Source organism: Phalaenopsis equestris, unplaced genomic scaffold (assembly GCF_001263595.1).
Source record: "Phalaenopsis equestris unplaced genomic scaffold, ASM126359v1 Scaffold000414, whole genome shotgun sequence".
Lineage (NCBI taxonomy): Eukaryota > Viridiplantae > Streptophyta > Magnoliopsida > Asparagales > Orchidaceae > Phalaenopsis > Phalaenopsis equestris.
Window position 1 is genome coordinate 708,246 of NW_018164855.1, and position 24,827 is coordinate 733,072.

The following is a 24,827-nucleotide window of genomic DNA, read 5'->3' on the forward strand; positions in this document are numbered from 1 at the left end:
TTCGATGCTTCAAACATATCACAGAAACAGTGGATTTATATTTTTATCAGAGTAGATCTAAGTTTTAGCCAACTCAACACTTCCAAACAACTGGATCGAGTGAAATTTCTTGTCAAAATCTCAGATCTCTCGGCGAAATAGGGGAAAGAAGGGACGAGGCGATTGAAGCAAGTGTTTTGTTACCTGCGGAGGAGCGACGGAGGCGAGATCGAACAAATGTGCGAAGGAAGGTCGGCTGCGGGCTTGAGGGTAGCTGAAGGAAAATATGGAGCCCAAACGCGGATCACGGGGATATACCCGCGATCCGCGTGTAACATAAATTAAAAAAGTTGTTCTCAAAAACGCAGCAAAAACGTGATTTTCAAACGCTACGGTGACGTTTTCAAAAACGCCGCCGCACATTTAAGCTGTCCCAAACGGGCCCTAAGTCGATGTCTCCATGACTGGGGCGTGTTTGGATAAATGAAGCCGCACCGCGCAAACCAAATACAATAAACCGCATTTTCATGTCGCGCCGCTGCAAAAAAAAAAAAAATTCCCAAACACACCTCAAGTCAAGATAAACAAATTAAACTTTTGTCAATTTCAATTCAATTTATTAGTTTGTCAGCTTACTTAAATTATTTCAATGTAAATTTTATTTGTAATTTTTTAAACTTTAATTGCTCAAATATAAATTATTAAAACTACAAAAATATTTTTCAGATTTTAAGCCAATTTTTCTCTCACTTATTTTGTATTTTTCTTGCTTTTTATTATTCTACCATAATATATAGGTATATATATATATTGGGTATCAATATATATATATATATATATATATTGGGTATCACTAATAGCTAGCTTTTAAAAACTGAAAATTTATTGTATATATTTTGATGTAATTGTTGCACTAAAACATTCAAGTAAATATATCAAATATTAGGTGTTAGATATCTTAATAAATGAGAATTATGTGGGACGTAAAACTTTTATATCTACATTTATAATTATATTGCTCAAAATTTATTACGTTCTTATGTTACATATAACACTCAGAGTTTAATATTTACACTTATAACAAATGGTGTCATGAATTTATGCATGACAATATGTATTTCGCTTGTAAAAAATATAATGATTGTGATATTTTTTATGTGATAGATTTAGTGTTTGTGTTGAGATATGAAAGTATAGGGGTTGGATATGTCAATAGGTGCTCAGAGTTTAATATTTACACTAATAATAATGGTGTCATGAATTTATGCATGAAAATATGTATTTCGCTTGTAAAAAGTATAATGATTGTGATATTTTTATGTGATAGATTTAGTGTTTGTGTTGAGATATGAAAGTATAGGGGTTGGATATGTCAATAGGTGATAATTGTGTGGTATGTATGCAAAGACCCCAATGTGTTATTATATAAGAAAAACTCCTAACTTTATTTCTTTTGATAAAGATGACAGTGTGTCTCCTAATATGTTAAGGATGATGAGAAGTGCTTCTCATTGTTTTGTGTTGGACAAATAGAGCATATTGTCATGCATCAGCTGAGCTGCATCCCTTTAGCAATGGAAAAAAAAATTCTAGAAAAAAACTAAAAAAAGATGAATAATTTGAGGAATTCTAGAAAGTTTCATATTATTCTAGGAATATGACGAAAGATACAAGCTTTACAAGAACTCTATAATATTCTGGAATGCTCTTTAATCATGCATATGTAAGAAAAATGTAGAATCATCCAGAAGATAATCTATTATAATTTAATATAGAATATTTTTTATGACCTGAAGAATGACTATAAGTAGAGGTCACTTCCCTCATTTGTAATTAACAAATATTTCATAGCAACTAAGTGTTAATCACTCAATTATTATTGAAATGTTTTTTTCACTCAAAAATCTCTCCTTACTCCTTTCCTGTAGAGTTTTGATATTTTAAAGTATAGGCTTTGCAAAGGTGTTAGGCTAACTCAGTGTTTACGAAAAGCGCTAAGACAACATGGGTGACTTAAGAAAAGTTTGTCTGAGAGAGTTGGTATCAAGGCCAAATTTAAAGGGATGACAAATGGTGTCAAAGAGCACATCATGGAGTGCGAGTCCACAAAATGTGGAATCATCTCAACGAGAACGAGGTTGTGAGGAGCAACGGGATTCTGTTGTATCTAAACCAAATGGGAGGTTTGAGGAGCTTAAATATGGCTTTGATTCACATATTGCTGTGGTGGAGGAGGCTATGAATGGTGTGAAGACAATGATAGAGGATCTGGGTCAGATGATGGATGGTCTTAAAGAGGAGGACATCACAATTCATTCTAGAGGTTTGCTGCTCCAACTAGAAAAGTAATTGAAAAACCAATTGTTGAAAATGTTAGAAGACCTAATGTGGGAGCGCTATGACATGCAAAAATCTCATGAAAAAGAGATGATTAGCCTACGCGTCAGCTAAGCTGTTTTGTGTGGAGTTGTATTGTTATGCAAGTGAGCACTAACAACATCAAGTAACCATTATACGTTCGAAGGCAAGTGCATTTAAATCTCAAAGCCTGATATTTTTGGAGGTTCTCCCAATACCAAAGAAGTAGAAAACTTCTTTTGGGGACATGAGAAATATTTTAGAGTCATGAGTATTACCGATGAAGATGTAAAGATCCAAGTTATAGCTCTTTATCTTTCTGACACCAATGCGGGGAAACATAGAGAAATATATGTGCATCATATCTACCTTTGATGACTTTGAGAAATAACTCAAGATGCAGTAAAATATTTAATTATGTCATAATTTACTGTTGAATATTCTAAATATTAAAAAAAAAGTAAGCATTTACATACATGCCAAATAATGTTCATGTATTCACATAGTTAACATTTAAACATTTTTATTTACATAAATCATAATCAAACCTTCTAATAATAAAATAAATAAATATATCACTAAAAATAATAAATTTAAAAGACTCTTACACTAATACCCATAAATCCTCAAATATTTATTTTTCTATCATCTCAACTTTATTTTTTAATAAGAATCAAATATTTCATATCACATATAAAACATCATTATCCTAACATTCAAAAAGTGGAAAAATATATATTTTCATGCATAGATAAGGATTGGGTTGCACGTATATAAAATTTTAATCACTGGCGGCTCCAAATCCGACATTTTTGCCATTCGGAACAGCTTTCGGGTCTGACAGAACCAGAAAAGAAGAGTGGTCTCCAAAATAAAAGGAATTCAGCCTCCATTAACGCTCTGCAACGACCCATCTTCTCGGTACAAATCTCTCACAAAGCTGCTTGGTCCCTTTCGAAGAAGAATCCCATGCATTTGAAAGCACAGATTAAACACTACAGACTCGCCGAAGGCCTTCGATTTCGATGATTATTCGTGTAATTCATATTATGCACGTATCTTGAGAAACAATGAGAAGGGTGCCGTTAAAGGTGTTCTGTTTCTGAAGGAACAAATCAAAAACGATATGTCCCATCTGCTTCCGGTCGCTTTGACCGCCCCCGCCCTGCTCATCGTTATCCATTTGAGCATTTTTGTTTTTTTATTTTTATTTTTATTTTAGAAATCAAATCAGAACTATAAATATAAATTATCATAAATTATATTAATAATTCTAATATTAAAATATATGCATTAAAATGTATATTTAGCTAAAAAATAATTAGTGTTAGTTATATTTTGTATGCAATGTTTAAAATTTGAGTGATGCATATATAGATATAAGAGTTTAGATACTATATACATAAATAAAGATGCATGATAGAAATCAATTTTTCTAAAGTAAAGCACATGTCCGACAATTCTACGCATAATGGAAATTGATTTTTCTGGACCTACTGACCCGAATTAACACCTAATATTAACCTCACTCTCTGACGTGTTAGTTATGTGGCTCATGCTGCCGAGCTGACCTGCAAGACTTGGCAAACTAATTCATTGAACTCGTCTGTCAGCTTCATTTAATGAACTGACCGGTTTGACACACCAGCCTATATCTCTTCGTGAGGCAATCCTTGGAACTATCAAACACAAAAGACAAAATCGACTTTGATGATAGACATATGTCACATCCTCATTTATGAACTATCTGTCATCCACGTTATTATATTTTTATTGAGGTTTTGTGGATTAATTTTATACGTTATGACTTGTATTTTTAAATTCTTTCTTAAACATGTATACGGGACATAAAGTATGGGGTCCGCAACTTCGACTGCATAGAAGTAGTGCAAGTTTGAATCTAACTCCATACATCTATCTTTTTTAATTAATTCAAATGAGCTATTTCCAGTCGAATGCGAGTCGAACACGAATAAAAATATGTAAATCAAACTAAACACGAACACATTGTTCACGAGTAATTCTAAACACCAGTCAATTTTTAACAAGTAAAACATGAGCTAAGCCTGAGCTTACTCAAACTCGGCTCATTTACAGCCCTAGCGCCCCCAACTATAGCCACCTAAAATGGAGAAAAAAGGGCATATGCACCAGCTTTGCACGCCCAAACGCTCATAGACATAAGATTGTGGTTCAACATCTTGAATTATGTCGCTTCATAGATGGAATGATAAAGATGCATTAACTGAACTATTTGGGGATAAATAGTCATTGTAGAATGTTCTAAAACTTAACAATTAGAAAATTGGGACAAAAGTTTGAGGAGAACGCTTGTCAAATTCAACATGCTTTGTTGGATGGATCCTAGAAGAATGTGAGTGCGTGTGAGAGTTTTTATAAGAGAGAACAAGTAAGCGTTTATAATTATTGAAATTCAAAGTTGGTGGAAACTCAAAGAGTTTCTTGTATAACGAATAACATCGACAAGATTCTATCTCTTTAATATTAAATTTAAAATGTAATGTTTGTTGTGTTCATATGTAATAACCATGACTTAAACTTCTCTCTCCGTTAGATTGGATTTTATGCAAAATAATATCAATTTTGTTATGTTATTGTGTATAATTTAGATATTAAGTTTATAGTTTAATCTCCTGATGTAATTTATTTCTAAATTAGTTACTTGGTATGTTAAAATGGGTCGTGATATAGTATTATGGGGTAATGCTGGTAGAACAATTATATTAACCTACGTAACTACAAGAGAACATAACTATTATGGTCAAGATAGTGAGATTGTGCAAAAAACAAATTGCAGACAGTTGCTTTTCGCATATTTAGGAGACCAACTGCAAAATGAAATCCTAATTTTCTTATGACCACCACGACGGGATAAGAAAAGTGTTATTTCATATTGTAAATTTCATTAGAGTTTCTCAGATATATTTGATTTGTATATAACAAATTCAATATGGGTTTTCTATCACTTATTCAAACTCAAAACTGGCTATAAGTGTTAATTTTTGGGAAAAAAAAACTTAGAAACTTTAAAATCAATAAAATTTGAACCATCGGGCTATACTCAAAATCAGCAGACCATAACTTTTTAAAACTTTATGAGTTCATTCGTTCCCCGTGGAATTGAAAAACAAACTCTTCTTAATACTATTTGGTCGGCACATATACTTTCGTGTATCGTCGTGCTTCATAGCATTTTCGTTGCATCAATTTTTTGGCTCCATTATCAAGGAACAATATTGAATTTCCAATGTTAGAGAGATTTTAGTTGAACCATTATGTTTTATACATGTAAATTGTTATGTTGTATTTTTGTGTGTTATATTTTGTGTTGGAAAATCCAAAAAAAAAAAAAATGTTTCGTGCTTCCGATTTCTTTTAGATTATTCCTACATATTTGTATGTATTAGTATCTCTTATATTTAGGGCCACTCACTTGATGTTCCTAGTTATGTATGCGTCGGACTTGAGCATCAAAACTAGCGTAACTTGAAATAAATGTGAAGAAAGAAAAAACCACCTATAATTCTGGTGCCTGTGAATCTCACCAAAGAGATGTAATGTAAGTGATGAGAGAGTGTGCGTGTGTGTTGAATAATAATGAATAATAATATCTTTTCATAAAATATTTTCCCTATTTGTAGAGGAGGTAGTAATATAATGCCATTATATTTTTACCCCCATTTGAAGAGGAGATGTAATAGGGCATTTATAATATTTTATAGCAACTGACCTATTATCTCGTTACCTTTTGGATCAACCGATAAAGCTTAGCTGATTTGGCTCAATTAGGTATGTTCGGTCGGTTGAGCTTAATCGGTAGGGCTCAGTCGAGTGATTCAACCCGTTTGACTATCTTCGATCCTAGTTGGGCAGACTTTGGGTCTCCGTTGGATGATTAGAGTTACTTTGTGGAACTAAGTCTTCCATTAAATCGACTCCACTATGGGACAAACTATCACATCAAGTCCGCTTTCCTGCAGTGGATGACCTAGTCACTCACTTGATCATATGATCTACACTTGGATTACCAGGTTGTCTTCTTGTCTGTCTTTTGGTTTGGTTGGCTTAGGCTTAGTTGGCTTGACGGTTGTCTTCTTGTCTGCCTTTTGGTTTGGTTGGCTTAGGCTTAGTTGGCTTGACTCACACAGCTTGGCTCGTTCAATGAGGTGTGTCTCATGATATCCTTAACGTGGATCTGCCTTCGTCTTGTTCTTTTCTCACGCACAGTTTAGACATATTTTTGATGCACATATAACATTTGATTTGCTTTACTAACTAAACAAGTAAAACTTGTCTCAAAGTTGGATCTAAATGCTTGTTGTCATAAACCCTTAGTTTAATTATGTATACATCTCATAAAGTATAATACAAGATTTCTACTAAAAAAGAATCTCACTTAAAATCATAAATTATTATTTTTTTCATTAAGCACAAAAAAAATGTTATTTGTATTTGAAAAATGAAAAAAAAAATCAATTACAATGTATGCTGTTGACCATTATGCAACATGACTTTTAAAATTTATGAACCAATTTGACTTTTAACATAGATTTTACAAATTGTTGACTTAATTTATAATACCAATTGCTCAACAATCCTTTTTTTCATCCATATGTTCTACAAGGGTGGTACATGCTTATTTTTTTAAGGGGCAAACTTATTAAGAAAATAAATTATTTTCTTACAAATTTAAATAAATAATGTGTAACTGAATAAAAGTAAATCAATAAATAAGGGATAGTTTAAAGTTTTATCCCGATCCACATTTTAAAAGCACAAATTTGATCGAGTTTAAAGCAACATTTGCAGACCAATTACTAGAGTGGGGGCAAAATGCACTTCTAAGGAGGGGAAAATCATTAAATTGTAATATGAACCCTCAACTAAAAATAGCTTACATTTATAAACAATAAAAGAGAATAAAAAAAAAACAAAATAAATGAAAATATCTTTAATCATGAAAAAATATTACAATAATAAATATTATATATTATTTCCATAAATATTAAACACATATTCATTGAATAATTACTATAAATGCAATAAAAATAATCATTTACAAGGAATGTTAGCTTGTTGATTTATTCATTGAGAGGCTAGATTCATATCTAAAGTGCAAAAATTAATACATGCAATTAGTATATATTTTTAATTAAATTCACTCAGAAAAAGATATAAAAACATATCCTATCTATTATTGAAATAAAAATTAAATTTTTCTATAAAAAATATTTATTTAATTTAAAATTTTAATTGATGAAGCAAATAATTTGAATAACAATATTTAAATTAAAAAAAACAAAATATTTTATTTTCTACCTTCTAAATTGGGAAATTAATTTTTTTTTCTAAATAAAATAACTATTTACAAAATTGTAAATGCAGTCATCCGCATTTATCGCAAGGGAACAATTTTACCAGTCGTAATTAATTCTGCCGGCTATCAACAGATTCACGCCGCAAACCCCTTAAAATCCGACGGCTATAATGAAACATAACTTTCATTTACAGCCGTCCGATGCCGAAATTCTCAACCCCCCATCTTCTCCTCTCTCCGACTATAAAACGCAGCAATCTCTCAGACAGCGCTCAATTAGGGTTTCGGCTGGTAGGAATCTGAGCGGACAGATCGAAGATGGCGCAGGAGGGCGTTCGATTAAAGGGAGTCGTGAAGTGGTTTAACGGAAGCAAAGGGTTCGGATTCATAACGCCGGATGATGGAGGAGAGGATCTGTTCGTGCATCAATCATCTATCAAGGCGGATGGGTTCCGAACGCTGGCTGATGGAGAGCCGGTTGAATTCGGCATCGCGGAGTCGGAGGATGGACGGACTAAGGCCGTTGATGTGACGGGACCTGATGGGGATTTTGTTCAGGGAGGCAACACGTCAGGCGGCGGCGGTGGGGGCCGGAGGGATGGGTATGGCGGTGGTGGTGGTGGTGGAGGTGGACGAGGGGGTGGAAGGTATGGTGGAGGTGGATACGGGTTTAACGGTGGTGGTGGAGGTAGGGGAGGTGGTTGGAGGGGTGGCGATGGCGGGGGGTATGGTGGGGGGGAGGGGGGGGGGGGGGGGGGGGAGGAGGAGGAGGAGGACATTATGTTATTCTTTTACTTTGAAATTTTTTTATTGTTTCCCTCATATCTCTAGATGTGTTTACCTGTGGAGAAACTGGCCATTTCGCGAGGGAGTGCCCATCTGGTCCGAAGTGAGACTTTACCTACATCTCCTTACTTTTTTGTTTCTGCTTCGTTAGATTATCTTGTAGTTTGATGATATGGGCTGCTTCCCTTGTGTTTCTCCTCTATTTTTCTTTTATATTTTTGTGTTGTATGCTCTGGTAGGGCATGAAGATTGTGGTTTTTTTGTCTTTTTTTATTTATAACTTGGACGTGAATCATGCGATTTGGTTTTGGTTAGGTTTTGTTGTTCATTTTTGGTGATTTTTTTTTTTTTTTTGACAAGGGAATGTGTAATATGAACTGTATGAATGATGTGCTTTATATATGAGTCCAAGCTATTTCCAGTCATTCTGCAAGTTTGATTTAGTGAAGCTCGAGTGGCTCAAAAGATGTGATTTTTGGCGTCGTTGCTGTGAAATCTTGCTGAAAAGTGATGAACTTTTTTGGCTTTTTTGCTTCAATACTTGCTATTTTTCAGTCAGAAATCTTTGAATCAGTTAGATTTTGGTAAATCATTGTTTTAGTCAATAAGGGGCAAACTGTAATTTTCAAAACAGTAGATTTATATTTACCATAAATAAATTTCACGGGATTTAACGGAATGCTGTTAAAATCATGCCTGAAATAGGATTCCGAGCAAATGCTTGCCCTATTTGATTGGATTTCGAATATTGTGCCATTTATAATGCCTGAAATGTTAAGTTTACTTGTTGGGCAATGCGGTCTTATTTTTGTGTTTGCTTTGTGCACATTACCTTGCTTTTTGTCTATATTATTGCTTTTTAGCACTCGTGATTGTAGAAATTGACAGTTTTCTGCTCAGGGTTTGTTTATTACGAGGCTGTTTGGTTGTGAGTGAGATTTAGTAAATTCTTAGGGTGTTTATATCTGCGCGATCTGATTAAGTAGTATTTATCAAATCCGGATTTCCGGCGAGCTCTTATTGAGCGAAGGTTACAAGTAACGGTAACGTAAATTTGGCAAAGCCATCTTTCTGTTGGATTTGATAAATCTGAATTTGCAGACAGAACGACTGAAGAGAAGACAAAACGGCTAAATTTGGATTTTTTTTTTTTTTTTTTTTTTGGGTGTGATTGGATTTGAGTTAAATCAAATCCATGGGCAAATCCTGTTAAAACTATGCTACCAAACACCCTCCAAATCCATATTCAGATGTTGTTTGGCTGTAACTTGGATTTACGTTAATTAGGATTTATCAAATCAAATAAATCTAAATTTATTCAATTCATTGTGCGATTGATGAACTCACGAGCAATAAAAGAATGAATCTGCCTTGTAATCGGATTTAATAAATTTGGATTTACGACATAAAAGTGACAATAGCGAGAAAAAAATGTGGAACATGAGAAAATTCAATTTAACTGAGCGTTGGATTTAATTTTCATTTTATTTGGTGTTTGGATTGATTTAAGTTAAATCTCTAAATCCTATAAAAAATATACCACTAAACACCGCCTAAATTTTGAGAGGATTAAACTGCTAACTATCTGATTTAACAACTAATAAGCTCCAATCAATCCTAATAAACTGTTTGAATCTCAATGAAGGTGGGATTAACAAATTTTAATTGCAACTAACAGTGGGTTTAAGCTTGTGCTTTGAAATGGGATTAGTAGAGATAATAGTGGATTTAAGCCTGCCAAAGTTTAGGTTTTGGATATGTAAATACATAGGACTTTGGGTGGGTATGTATGTAAATGCCCCATTTTGCTTAACGCTCTTCATTACTACTTGTCTTATGCTTAAATCCAAAATTGTTTTGATTAATAGCATTCAAAGCACATGCTTTAAACCAATTGCTAATTATAATTAAAAATTGTTAGTCCAGCCTTAATCGAGATTCTAACAATTTCTTAGGATTAAGTAGGATTTATTAGTTCTTATAGCAGTTTAATCCTCTAAAAACAACATCATAATAAACAAACCGTAAGTAGAAAAGGATCAATTTCTGCAATCATCCAAGGATTAAAATGCAAATTGGGAAATTTACATACAACTGATTCCTTTTTATTTATCTAACACCTAAACTTTTTTTTTTTTTTTTGCTTAAGAATTGTTTGGTTAGATATATAAATACATAGGAATTGTGTAGCATGAATGTAAATTTTTTTTTGTTTTGCTAATATATGAGTATCTCTCTCTCTCTCTCTCTCTCTATATATATATATATATAAAGGAAATAGAAGAGAACAGTATAAATTAGAGAAATTACATATCATACTTGATGTTTGATTACATATATGACACCATAGTATTAAAAATTTATGCTTCAAAATATGTATTTCGCATTTACAATGTGTTTGTGCTGTTTTTGATATGATGGTTTGAGTGTTAAAAATATAAATATGAAAAGTTTAGTTGTTAGATATGTAAATATACAAAAATTGTGGTATATATGGAAATGGCCTTAAATATTATAATAAATAATACTATTCACGTGGATTGTATATATTATTGTTGTACGACGATGAATTATGATCTTCTATTTTGAATTATTGTGGTGAGTAGTTGATGAGACTCTGAATAATGTTTTAATGAAGGTTTACATATATACCACTAAATTCTTATGTATTTGCAATTCTGACATCTTTATTTTCATTTTTAAATGCATAATTGTTATTTTTTTTGGTTGTTTAGGGTTTAGGTTTGAGAGGTATGAATGTAAAAGTAAATTTTTTATTCTTGTTATACATGCAAATGCTCCATGTTTTAGGGCTCATTTGGGCCGGCTTATAAGTGCGGCGATATTTTTGAAAACGCCGCCTAATCTTTTGGTTTGCGTGTTTTTGTACGAGTTTTGATTTTCGACCTGCGGGCCGCGTTTCAGGATAAGTTTATTATCCTTAGACACACAAGCTACCCCAAAGAGACGCTTATTTGCATATGACAATTATATGCACACTGCCTGTTAATTTTTGCCGGGTGTCATAACTTTATACTGTGCACATGGTGCCCATCCCATTGAAACAGGAATAAATAAATAAATAAATAAATAAATAAATAAAGATATAACTTGTAAGATAGAAGAATTTACATACACACCACCCAATTCTTATATATTTTTGATTGAATGCCATAGTTGCAAATAAGAATTAATATTTATGTCTATTTGATTTAACTGCTTTTTTGCTTTGGAGTTTATTATGATTTTTTAATTTCTTAGGATTATATGTGCATGGTATTATTGTTTTAAAAAATTTAAGAAAAATTTTGAATTAATTTGAATTTAATTTCAATATTTTGTTATATTTTATTTAAGTGTATTATAATTAAGTTTAATTTGCTTATGGAATCTTATAATTCTATGCATCAATGGACAATTTATCAAATTTTAGAAAATCGATTTGATCTTGAGCCTGTGGTAAGGCTGCTTCGAATAATATAACAATTCCTTTTTAGTTGCGAACCGTTTAGAACCTATCAAACTCACACTTTGATTTTTAGACTAACGAATTGATCAAATCGCATATTCGTCCCGCACGATCAATTTCGTGTGATATTGAGAGAACTAAGGGCGTCGCGACTTGGCATAGGGGCGCAGCTCTTGTGTGGTTTTGTGTTGTAGAGATTTACGACCTTCTGGTCCTGGTCGACTGGATTCTTAACTATAATTGTTTTATGTTTTCTATTGTTATATCATTATTTTATCATTTTGATAATATTTTAATTATAGAGGGTTAAATGATTTTATATTACAATCAACAAGGAGTAGGGCCCAATGTCCATAAAACATCATAATAGAAAAATGATGGCCATACAAAGAATAACATCAACATCACATTACAAAAGATAACATTGCATATAGCAAATAGGCAAACATTTTGCATTCATGATGTAAACATCAAAGAATAGAATATAGAGGTTATGAAAGAGTAGAGTACATTTCAATTGAATCAATTCCAAGCATCCAAAAGTAACAAAATCAACATCAGAGGTCTTAAATATCATATGACAATAATTGATATAAAATCTAAAATCGTTTTTTGAGTCTCGATAAGAGCATTTGGGTATGATCGTGCATCGCCAAAACTCTAGAAAATATCGAGCAAAAACTACAACAATAGAAAATCAATCGACTTAGAGAGCCAAAGAAAGACAATGTAGCCACTCTCCACCAAAAGGGACCGTGCGGAAACCGAATAATTGAAAGTGAGCATCAATAAAAAAAATATACATTAAATAATAACACATCATAGAATAAATGTCATGTATAATAGATGGAATTTACTCTTTTAGATTCAATTTTTTACTTTTTACTCTTTTAGCATATATATTATATTATATATATATATATATATATATATAATATTATACGAGTCTCAAGCCACCTCTACTGTGCCTAACAATTCAAGTACCACCTCCTTAAGGTCAATTGTGTCAGAGGGAATTCAAACCCCTTACCGAGGGGTCTCATGCCATGGATGCTAACCAACACGCCAGGATACGTGGCGCGCACACACACACATATTATATATATGTATATGTATCTATTTGTATGTATTTATCTGTATGTGTATTTAAAAAGGTGAATTAATATTTGGTCAACGGGCACCAAATATCGACCCCCTTTAAGGGTTGAAAATCCTGGTGTGCTTGCTCCTGATCCGAAGAGCCCGCTTCACAGGATTCGAACCCCTGACCTGAGGGACTTATGCCAGAGACCGCACCAATGAGCCAGGTCATTCTCATATATAATCGCTAATTGAAATTTAGATAAATTTACACATATTTTATAAATTTTTTTATATATTACATATCTAACCCTTAAATTTGATGTTTATATTTATAGCAAATTGGTGTTATAAATATGCACGAAGGGCTTAATTTGAAATTTAAAGAGTTAGTAATATCAATATTTTTGATGTGTTGTTAGATATGTGTGTTGGGTATGTAAATATGATAATTTATGTGTTAGAAATGTAAATAAATATGAATTTAGTGGATTCTTTAGGAAGGAAAATCATTTGTCAAAGAATTTTGAGAGTAGGGCTTTGATTTCAGCTTGAAGATCGTTAATCGCTCGAAAATTGATTCAAATTTTAGCTCGGATTAAAATAATTGAGCCAAGCTATGAGAAAAATCTTTCGATAGAATTGTTTTCGTGTGGATTTGAGCCATACATGGATGGACTAGAACTTGCTTAAGATCAGCTCGTATTATTTTTTATTTATAAAGTTATATATAATGAAAAAATAAATAAATATAACGAGCTACAAGCCCATTGCGAACCGAAACAGATCCAAATAACTCAAGTTTAGCCATCTTGATCAATTTCGAGCTGAAATGGATCCAAATAGCTCAAACTTTAGTCGGCTTTATTTTTTATTTCAAGTCGGATACAACTTGATTTAATTCAATTCTAGAACATAATAAGCCACGAGATGATTTTGATCTGAGCTCTTGAGAGAGATAATTCAAATATGATTTTGGCCAAACTTGCGTACTTGTGACATGATTTGTTTGAATTTTGGCATATTACTTAAATATGTGATAAAATAATAATGGCATGTCACAAGTTACTAAAATATATGGTTAAAGACTCTAATGATGATTGATGATAGTGCAGACTCAATTCGTATGATGAAAGTAAGCCTTGTTCTATGTTTTATTTCATTTTATAGAGTCTCGCCAAGCTTAAGGTCTATGGAGTAATAATGAACCACACAACTCAAGGGTTATCAAGACTATGTTTTAAGTTATGTTGGGTTGATTACCTTTGTAGCTAAATAGACCTAAAGTCTCATGAGTCGTGAGGATGGATTCCTAGAATCTTAATTGAGCCATGACTATGGATTTGTCTGGGGCAGCTACAACTTATTAAAAAACAACTATGAAACTACTGAATAATAATCTGTTGCTCAAAAAATTATAGTGACTGTTACAAATATACAATTTTTTTAAAGTTAAACTATAACTAGAAAGCTGCCGCCGCACTTAGCGAGGAGTGGTGGGAAAACACAGATTTTAGCGGGAGTTTTTTTAAACATGTGTCAAAATACAGTTTACCTAAACAGACACAATTAGTGAGCGGTGTCGCACCGCCGCCCCAAACGGACACTATATGTCTAGAAGTTACTTATCATTTTCTTATAAATATATGTGTGTGTAAACATGCATCCATTTATGTTATGAAAGTTATGGAAGTGATATATTAAGACAAAATTGTAAGGCTTATCTAACTATTTATGAGTTTGAGAGAATTAAGCAAGGATTAAAAGATTTGACTTTGCATGCTTCTATGGAGGTCCAAATAGATGAAACTTCTTTTGGGCATTGAGTCATGCATTCCACACAATTCTTATATCATTGCACATTTAACCTCTAAATATTCATATTTATATACATAGGAGTGAATTATGTAACATTGCAAAAAAACTATTACCATCCCCATCTCTTTAAAACATAAATATACATTTGCATTACTAAATCCAAGATTTACATCAAAATCTACAAAAAAAAATCAAATTTTATTGAAGATGGGATTCAATTTATATTTTTTTAACGTAGGACTTATTCTAAATCTTAATGTAAATCTTAATTAAAATGCGAATCTAATATCCCCTTAATAAATCGAGAATTAAGTTTAAGGATTTTAAATCCGGTGGTAAATATTATTATTATTTGCTATTAAATAAGATTTTATTATGTACAACGATCATATGTCCGGACGACGATCCAAATGAGCTGATGACAACTAAATTCAGACAATTTGGACCTGTAATGATCGACACTTAATAATTTTCATACAAAAACCTTGAATTTTTATTTTTTGGAAAAATGCCCAATTTTATCAGTAGAAAATGAAGAGATTCATGCACAAATACAACTCACACAACTAACAAGGCAGGAAGAAAGTACCTATGAATAATTACAAAAGAAAATTAGTAACAAAACACAATAAAGAAGAAAAAAACATAGAAAAAAAGAAAGTTGTAACAAAATTTTCAAAAAGATGAATAAAAACAAGCAGCCAAGATCAAATACTAAAGAACAAACAATGGGATGTGATAGCTGTTGTTAGCCGTTTATTTTCTCCCTTAATTAATATAAACAAAAATTTCAGTTTCGAGTGGTTAGTGTTGAGAAAGGTGAAGAAAAACAGGAATCGACACAAAACCAGAAGAACACAGAGATTTAACGAGGTTCAGCAAAGATGCCTACGTTATCGGGAGCAGAGCGGCGAATTCACTATTTCAGAGGAGTCCAGTTCATACCCATAGAGTTACACATCATATATATAGATAAAACTCATAGATAAAATTAACAACACGCCCTCGCTCCCCCAACCTATTAAATTCCAAGAGACACACCTCTTCGTTCCAAGAGACATAACTCTTCACACCAAGAGACACATATCTTCACTCCAATAGACACTCATCTTCATTCTTGGAGATACAACTCTTCAATTTCAAGAGACTCTAAATTCTGGTATATGAGCCATACCTAACAAATCCCCACCTTGGCGAATATCCAACCCGTTAGAAGAAATATATAAACCCAACAAATCTTCATCTTGACGAATATCCAGTCCCTTGGGAGATAAAAAATATGATGAAATTTTTTACACCGTAGTAAGTTAGATAACCATGCCGTCTAACAATTGCAAACTTTTTTTTTAATTTCTTTTTTTTTTCTTCTGATCTGGCTTACAGTAATGCCAAAAATTAAAGTAACAACAAGGTGCTTCTTCTCGTGTAATTTAGTAAAGGTAATCACAAGTCAGCTCGCTGTTCGACTCCACGATTCGGCACAGCTTATTTTTAGGGAAATAAACGGCAGGGAAGATGGTCATGGCGATGGCGATCGCCACGGCCACTAGTGCTCTATCGAGGCGTTATTCTGGTCTAGCTCCTCATGTATTCTCTACCATTTCCCCAACACCCTATGGTTTCTTCTTCTCCACTTCGACCTTAAATGAAAGCTTCTCTATCCGTTCACACGCGCTCCGTCCTCTGACGCCGCCGTCAGACGGCAGCGATATCGGAGACGATGATACAGGGCTGAAAAATAGCAGAGATTCTTTCAAGAAGAGTCGCAATGAGCTCAAGAGAGAGGCTCGCCGGGCTGTTCGCTGGGGGATGGACCTCTCGACGTTTTCCCTTCCGCAGATTAAAAGCATACTTAGGTATTATTGTTCCATCGATTAAGATTCCTTTGGGCTTTATGAATTACTTAGGTTTTTTTTTTTTTTTTTTACTTTGGATTTTAGGGCTGCTTCTCTCGAACGAGAGGTGTTGGATGCCATTTTGCTGGTGAAGGTTCCGAGTTGGACTCTACCTGTTTACTACATCATTTAGATTTTGTTGTAATTTGATTGAATATTTTTGGTTTTCAGAGATTGGGTCCTGATGTTCGAGAAGGAAGGAGGCGGCAATTTAATTTTATTGGTAATGTATTGGATTATTTGACTCTCCATTTTACTCATTTTCCTGATGACAGTTATTTTTTTGGCAGAGTGAATATATTCCAATTCTTGATTCGTTTCTGCTAAGTGACGTTTTTTTTTTGTGAATTCTCATAAATTACATAGTTGCAATGGATGATTGGTAATGCTGTATATGGAGGATTAAATGTTTTCTTCAGACTGAGATTGTAAGCTGAATATTTCTTCAAGGAAGATTTACATACATGCCACTCAATCCTATATATTTACATATCTAGCACCTATACTTCAACCTTTATGTATATACCCCCTTTCCTATGCATGAAAAGGTGCATTTCACTTTTTAGAAGTTAAAAATGTGGCATTTTTGATGTGATATAAAAGATTTTGGTTGCATAAATGTTAAAAAGCAAAGTTTTGGTGTTAGCTTTGTAAATACATAGACATTGAGTTGTATCTATGTAAATGCCTTTTTCTTCAAACTGAGTTTGTGAGCCTATGAAATGTTGCAAATGATCTTTATTACCTTAATTTATAACTTTTTAAACTAAATGATTTGGCCAAATGTATGTGTTTTGCCTCCTCAAATGTGGATTTATCTTACCATACTGACATCTTGGAAAAATTATTTGCGGGGATTAAGGAAGTATTGATGATTGATCAACCAATAAGTAGTTAACAAGTGGCATATGCACACTACTCTACACAACTTCGTACACACACCTTTGGCACCTTCCTCATCTTTGTCGCCCTCATGTAATCATTTCTTGACATCAAGTGTCATATAATAGCAAACCTCTTTTTTTGTTTTTGTGTGAGAAAAAATTACAAATTATGGTTTGTAGTGATTTCTTTGCTATATTATTGGAAATAATTTGATTGGAACCAGACAAGCTTCCACGGAGATCAGGATAAAATAAAATGTTTTCCTCTTGCACAAAACAATACGATACCAAATACATTAAAGATAAAGCTACAATTCAAGAGGTAGACAATACTCTCCTAAACTAACTCCTAAGATTCAAAACAACAATCACATTTTGTAACCCTAATCATCTTAAGTCTTATTTATACCCAATAATAATAATTAACAAATGAATAAATTGTTCTTTTAGTTTTGCGCTTAAAATAAGTTTTCAAATTATTTGACGGGTTTGGTGTTGGTTCAATAGGACTACTCAACTCAATGAAGCACGAGACAAAAAGTGCTATAGATGTCGGACTAACATTACTCCTTTTCCAATAAGACACCTTGCCCTTAAGGTAGAACAGAGAAAAATGTTATTGGATCAAGTCGTATGTCTCTCGCGTGGCATCATATTTTGACAACCTATTTTCATTTAATCATGAATTATTTCCCATATGTTGATTCCTGGTATACCCTTTTGAACTCCAGTGACTTAAAGAGAACTTCTACATCCTCAGTCAAAATATGGAGAAGTGAAGAAGATGGCACATTATCACCAATTGCGAGGGAGGTGAAAATTTTAAACGATAAGCCATGCACTAGTGCACATTTGATGTTCACATCCGAATTTGATTGTATATTTGTATGTTGACTTCAAATCAATCTTGAAAAGTAATGCGGCCCCAAATAATCTGCCCAACAACTCATCAATTATCAGGATGGGAAATTTGTCAGGTACCATTTCCTTATTCATTGCCTAATAATCAACATAGAAATGCCAACTCTCATCTTTCTTCTTCACTAGCAAGGTCGGGTTAGAGAAGGGACTCACACTAGGCTGTATGATCGGCGCCTCCAACTTCTCTTGGATCAATCCCTTGATCTCGTACTTCTACACCTAGAAGTAGCGGTATGAACTCACATTAACTGGAGAAACTCCCAGCCTCAAAGTCATCACATGCTTGTGTTCCCTTTGAGGAGGCAATTCGCGTTGCAATTAGAAATGTTTTTGCAAACTATTGTAGAGCTGTTGGACCGGTGATGGAATCCCTACCAATTTCGTATCATGTGTCTCTTACATGCTATGTAACTCGATCAATAATCCAAATGCTGCATCCTGAATTTTCCTTACAATGATTTTGAGTGTCACCAAGGTATTGCACAAATTAGGGTCTCCGCAAAGCACCATCCTCTTGACTTCCTTTTGAAACTCCTTTGTCAGGAGCTTCAAATTCATCTTAGTCTACCATAATGATTGAAACCTTTTTGTACTCAATATAACATCAGTGCTCCCTAAATCCAAGAGAAGAAAATCTTCCAACACCTGAATATTTTGCACTGGTAAAATGAGCTGTTTACATATTCCAAAGCTCTTTTTCACCTATCCCGTTCTCATCATTACACCAAAGCTTCTTGTGTCAATAATCTCAAATGTAATTGCTCCACTACTTGAGTGGACATGAAGTTGTGGGTGACCCTGCTATCTACAATATCACTACGTCCTGCTACCCGATTTGTCCCCGAAGTTTCATAGTGTGGTTTGGTGTGAACCCCTTCACCGAGCTTAATGAGATTTCTATCAAATCCAAGTGAGGGTGTTCCTCCTTCCCCACCACAATCTCTTCTGTTTCTTCATTTTTTGCATTGTCCTCATCACACACTGTGAGAACTGCTAAATCCAATCCTTGCAACTGTGTCATAGGGAAAATTTTCTTATCACACCAAAAGCTTAGCCCTTTGGCTTGCTTCTCTTGAATCTCTTGAATCTTTGTCTCTGTAAGGCATTTGAAAGTTACTTCTGGTCGTGACCCATTATTCCTGTTCCGTGGGTCCTCCCTCTAGAATCCCAATGTCTGAGTATTTGGTACCTTCATGGTTGTAGCATTTAAATATAGCGCTCCAATTATGTGTCTCCTATTAGACCATTCCATTGCATTTTTTTCTTCAATCAAATGCATTAACTCTATAAATTTTCCTAATCCTCATTGTCTCAACACACGAAGTGTTGTTCGAATCTTTGACTTCAACTTCTTCATGAAATTTCTTTACAATAATACTTCCGATAGTCCTATAAAATGACTGAATATCATCTCAAAATTTTCCCTATAATCTATGACAAATTCTTTCTGGACCAATAAAAAAAATGCTCGTGTAAATTTTTTTTCATGCATGATTCTAAAACGCTCGAATAATCAGTCTTTTAATTCTTCTATGTTTTGATTTTTTGACCTTATTCTATTTATTAATAAAATGCTAAAGTCTTCCCTTCCAAACATAGAGCCGCTGCTGTCAATTTTTATCTCAACAAGTTGAATAACAACAAAGTATCTCTCTACATGATAAATATAACTGTAGGCATCATCTCGTTCAAAGATCGACAACTTCAGCTTCCTTATGCATGAGCCACCTCCTCAATTTCTTAGACTAAAGTTCGTTCCACTTATGAAGCGGTGGTTAGGTTCTCTTCCTCGACCCATATTGATTTCTCTTCATCCATAAGTCTGGCTCGCCCCATATTCAGCTCGTTTGTTTCCATAGGCTCATCATCGCATTCCGCCTGTAAGGCTGCCATGATTCCTGCAGCAGAAGGCACTGACACGTTTGGATGCATCCCTCAGTCGGGGTCCACCGACCTTGTTTCTTTGTTCTAGATCGAAATCCTTCAAATTGATCTTTCCATTCCCGAATCACATGTCATTATCCCGTTCTAATAGTTGTTGTTCACTCCAGTCTCCTGATGTCGCAAAATCTCTCCTGGCCAAATTCCTTTGAATCGGTTGTCTCCAGGACCAAATCACATGTTGCCATTTCGTTCCTTCTGCTTTCTCTTGTTCTAGCCGTCCTGATGTCGTGTGATTTCTTTCATTTGCTACCGCTTGAGTTTGCTCCAAACACCTTCACTCGATTTTGTAACCCTAGATCCGCTTAAGTCGGCGGCGCTGCTCCCTGCAAAACTCTGATGTCTCTTGATTCCTTTCGGCTGCTGCCACTCGAGTTTGCTCTAGAAATCATTGATCGATCCCATGATAGGCGGCGGTGAGTTTGTGTGGAACTATGCGATCTTCTTCATCATTTCTTCCAGGGCTTGAATTGCCCCTCCATGGATGAAAACCTCCCATCCATGACGAGAAACACTCCTCCATTCCTGGTTTGATTTGACTCACCTCTTCCTATAATTTCTCCTTCAAAACATCGACTTTCTTGGCTGACATTACTTCCAAGTGTGGGATACCAATTTGATAGGAATGAGACAAGTTTCCACAAAGATTAGGGTAAAAGAAAATATTTTACTTTCTAGATACAAAACAATATGATCCCAAATGCATAAAAGATAAAATTACAATTCTAGAGATAAACAATTCTCTCCCAAACTTTAACTCTTAAGATTCAAGACAACAATCACATACCCTAACCCTAATCATTTTAAACCCTATTTATACCCAATAATATTAACTTAAAAATGATTAAATTATCATTTTAATCTTGTGTCTAAAATAGGTCTTGAAATTATTTGGCGGGTTCGGTGTGGGTTTAGTGGGTCCACTCGATTTATTGGAGCACAAGGGGGAAAACGCCGTTGACGACAAGCTAACATAACTCTTTAATTAATAAATATTTATTTTTGTGAAAATTTGTTAGAAGTTATATAAGGAAATAATTTATTTCTTTTAAATGTTATGAGGCTTAGATTTATTTCATTTCTTATTTTATGCTTTCTTATTTTATGTTGTTACGAGCAGTTAATTTATTTCATTTTCTGTTTTATGTTTTCAATTTTTATGTTGTTTCCTTTGTGTCCAAATAATTATTAGGAATTGATTAATTGAAGTTATATGTGTTATATAGTTTCTTTCATGTTATTTCCTTTTTCTTGTCTTTCATATTCTAGGATTCATGTAAGGGTATTTAACCCCCTTTTATGTCAATAAAATAATTTCGTTGTCAACATTGTGTAAGAGTCTTGAAATAAACCCTAGATTCTCCTACCACCAGATTCATTGCAACCGTCAATCTTTGTCGTGCTACAGTCCATTCCTCTGCCTCATCTTTTTAGTTTTTTCGTCGGAAACTTCCTCTCCTTGTAGTCCCCACCGTCGGAATTCTCTCCCGCAGCCTTTCCCATCGCTGGTCAAAAACTCCCGTTGTTGTGGTTTTTCTACTGGCTTCTGCCGCCAAACCTTCCAGCATGCTACTACAGTCTTCCCTGTTGTTTCCTAGCAGGTTTCTGTAGTTTTGGTCGTTTCACTACAACCTTTGCTTCAGTTGCCGCTACACAGGTAATTCAACCATCATAACTGCGACTCTTCTTCTCGTCTGCGACAGTGACGAACCCTACTGCTATCTCTCATCGTCAGATTGTCATTGTTGTAGATCTGAGCAAAGAAAGCACCTACATTGTGAATTGGGCTATCCAGAACTATCTTCTTCCTGGTGATGTCGTCATCCTCCTTCATGTTCGCTCTACTTCTATTATGTGTGGTGATGATTGGGGATCGATAGACCTCTTTTGTTTTGGTGGCCGCGACTGCCATTGATGAAGTTGACTTCGATTAGCTTTTTTTTGCATTAAGCGCTCATCTGGAGCTTTTTTCTATAGCAGACCCTCGTATGGATTTTCTTACTACAACAAGCCCTCCTTCGGAGCTTTTACCTGCAATACGCTATCCTCTGAGGGTTTTTCCGGCAGCAGGTCCTCTTCTGGAGCTTTTTTCTGCAGCAGGCCCTCTTCTAGAGGTTTTTTCTGTAACGAGCTGCCCTCCTGTGGAGCTTTTACCTGCAGCAGACCCTCATCTAGAGTTTTAATCTGCGGTAAGCCCTCCTCCGGAGCTTTACCCGCACTAGGTTTTTCTTCGGAGCTTTTACCTGCACTTGGTCTTTCTTTGGAGCTTTTTGCTATAGTAGGCTCTCATTCAGAGCTTTTCCCTGCCGCGGGCCCCTCCAGAACTTTTCCCTGCTGCGGGCCCTCCTCCAGAGCTTTTCTCTGCCGCGGGCGCTTCTCCGAAGCTTTTCCTTGCAGCAGGCCATCCTCCAGAGCTTCCTGAGTTTTTTTCTGCAGTAGACCATTTGCAAGCCATAGCCTACAACTTTCTCTGCAAATGTTTTTTTTTTAATTTTTGCATTTCATACCCTGCAACTTTTCCTGTAAGTGTTCTTCTTTTTTCCTTGCAGGCCATACTCTGCAACATTCCCTGCAGGTGCTCTTTTTTTTTTGCCTGCAAGACCATACCCTGCAGTTTTCCTTGCATGTGTTCTTTCTTTTTTATTTTATGCTTCCCTTTTTTACTTGCAAGCCATCGCCTGCAACTTTCTCTGTTTGTATTCTTTCTTTTCTCTACAATCATACCTTGCAGTTTTCTCTATAGGTTGTCTACTTTCTTGCATACTTCTCAGCTTGTATTTTTCTATTACTTGTGGAAGTTTTCCGCCCACCTGCAAACACTGCATAAACTGTAGTTGAAGACAAGCACAGTCAACTTCAAGTCAACTTTTCTTGTACATTGTCCACTTTCTTGCAATATAACCTATAGGAGCCTTCCAACTACCTACAGACACTGCAGAAACAACAGTCAAAGACAACCGCAATCAACTAATAATATCCCTAAATATTTTTGAGATTGATTACCCAATACGGGATGAAGTCTTCAAGCTCTACTTCACAAAGAATCTCCCTCATTCATTGTTTGATATTTTCAGATCCAAGTTGAACATATTTGTCATCCATGTTTCAACTTGAGTGAGTGTTAGAAGTTATATTAGCAATTAATTTATTCCAGTTAGAGGTTATGATGATTAGATTTATTTCTTTTTATATTTTATGCTTCCCTTTTTTTGTTGTTTTCCTTATCTCCAAGTAATTATTAGGAATTGATTAATTGGAGATATAGGTGCTATATATTTTCTTTCATGTTATTTTCTTTTTATTGTCTTTTCTATTCTATGATTCATGTGAGAATATTTATACCCCTTCTCATATAAATAAAATTAAATACATAACACTTGAAACATTGCTATTTACAAATCTAGCACTCTGTTTCAACAATTTTCAAATTCTCACTCAAATATCAAAATTCATGATAAAACCCTAACTCATATTTTTTATTTTTCTGAAATTCTCATTAGTTTGATCGTGGCACGCGTCAATGCATTGGTTTGGTTGTCCAGAAAATTACCTTAGTGCTAGTTTTGTATATTACAATGTTACGAGTGTGGCATATGTCTTTTCTCTTTAATTTTTTTGTTCAATTTAAGTGTTTTTGAGCTAGTAGCTGCGATTATATGTTAACTAGCATGTAAATTAGAGCATGCCATTGTTTTCATTCAATGTTACAAGCAAGCCGAGGAGGATGTTAATGGCTTAAATTATAAATTTTAGGATTTTGACAGGGTTACATTCATAAACATCTATAAGCAGATAATATATGTATATAAGAATATCTTATTCTTGCCAGTGGAGAGGATGATGTTCAAGGTAAGTTACACGAGCTGAAAATTTTATGTTTTTAGCAGGGTGTCATACTTGTAATTAAATTTTTTTTTTGTTTTTTGTTTTTGTTTAGGGCTTGCCTATATAATGTTGACTTGTATGTTAAGTAGATGAAGGTTTTTTGATTGGTTGTAATAACCTTTCCTTTATTCTTCCATGCTAAGAAGTGTTTTCAATATCCTGTAGTGGCGTCCAGACTGTGATCAACCATCTTTCTTTTCAGTTAATACATTTTTTCTTTTCCTTAGGATTTTTGTCCAACTTACTTTTTTTCTGGAATTTTTGAAATCACAGATTTCAATTTTTCCTTGTTATGATATGATCTTGGCATCAGAGCATAGTTTTTGCACATCTTTTCTCCTTATCTTATCCGAGCTCTTGCACATTTCATTCTTTTTTTTTGCATTTATTTTTCAAAGTCTCCTTTCTCTGAAATTCTGTCTAGTTCTTTTCTGTTTTCTGAATTTCGGTGGTTGCAAGAACTGCATTGTTGT

At 34.2% G+C, this 24,827-nt stretch overlaps 2 protein-coding genes across 4 annotated transcripts in view; both read left to right on the forward strand.

Annotated features, from left to right (window-relative positions):
• Positions 1–7,935: 7,935 nt before the first annotated feature.
• LOC110027127 (glycine-rich protein 2-like) lies at positions 7,936–8,886 on the forward strand. Its single transcript, XM_020728427.1, has 2 exons — positions 7,936–8,433; positions 8,508–8,886. The coding sequence occupies exons 1-2, from the start codon at positions 7,994–7,996 to the stop codon at positions 8,566–8,568; spliced, it is 501 nt and encodes a 166-aa protein (XP_020584086.1). The 5' UTR covers positions 7,936–7,993; the 3' UTR covers positions 8,569–8,886.
• Positions 8,887–16,263: 7,377 nt separating this feature from the next.
• Positions 16,264–24,827, forward strand: part of LOC110027136 (UPF0307 protein ECA0281) — a 30,917-nt gene continuing 22,353 nt past the window's right edge. For 2 of the 3 annotated variants that reach the window (XM_020728442.1, XM_020728439.1), the window contains exons 1-3: positions 16,264–16,684; positions 16,769–16,817; positions 16,895–16,946. In XM_020728442.1, the coding sequence (XP_020584101.1) occupies positions 16,344–16,684; positions 16,769–16,817; positions 16,895–16,946 (442 nt within the window). In that variant the 5' untranslated portion in view covers positions 16,264–16,343. The remainder of the gene's footprint in view (positions 16,685–16,768; positions 16,818–16,894; positions 16,947–24,827) is intronic. The other variant, XM_020728441.1, reaches the window with a different exon arrangement.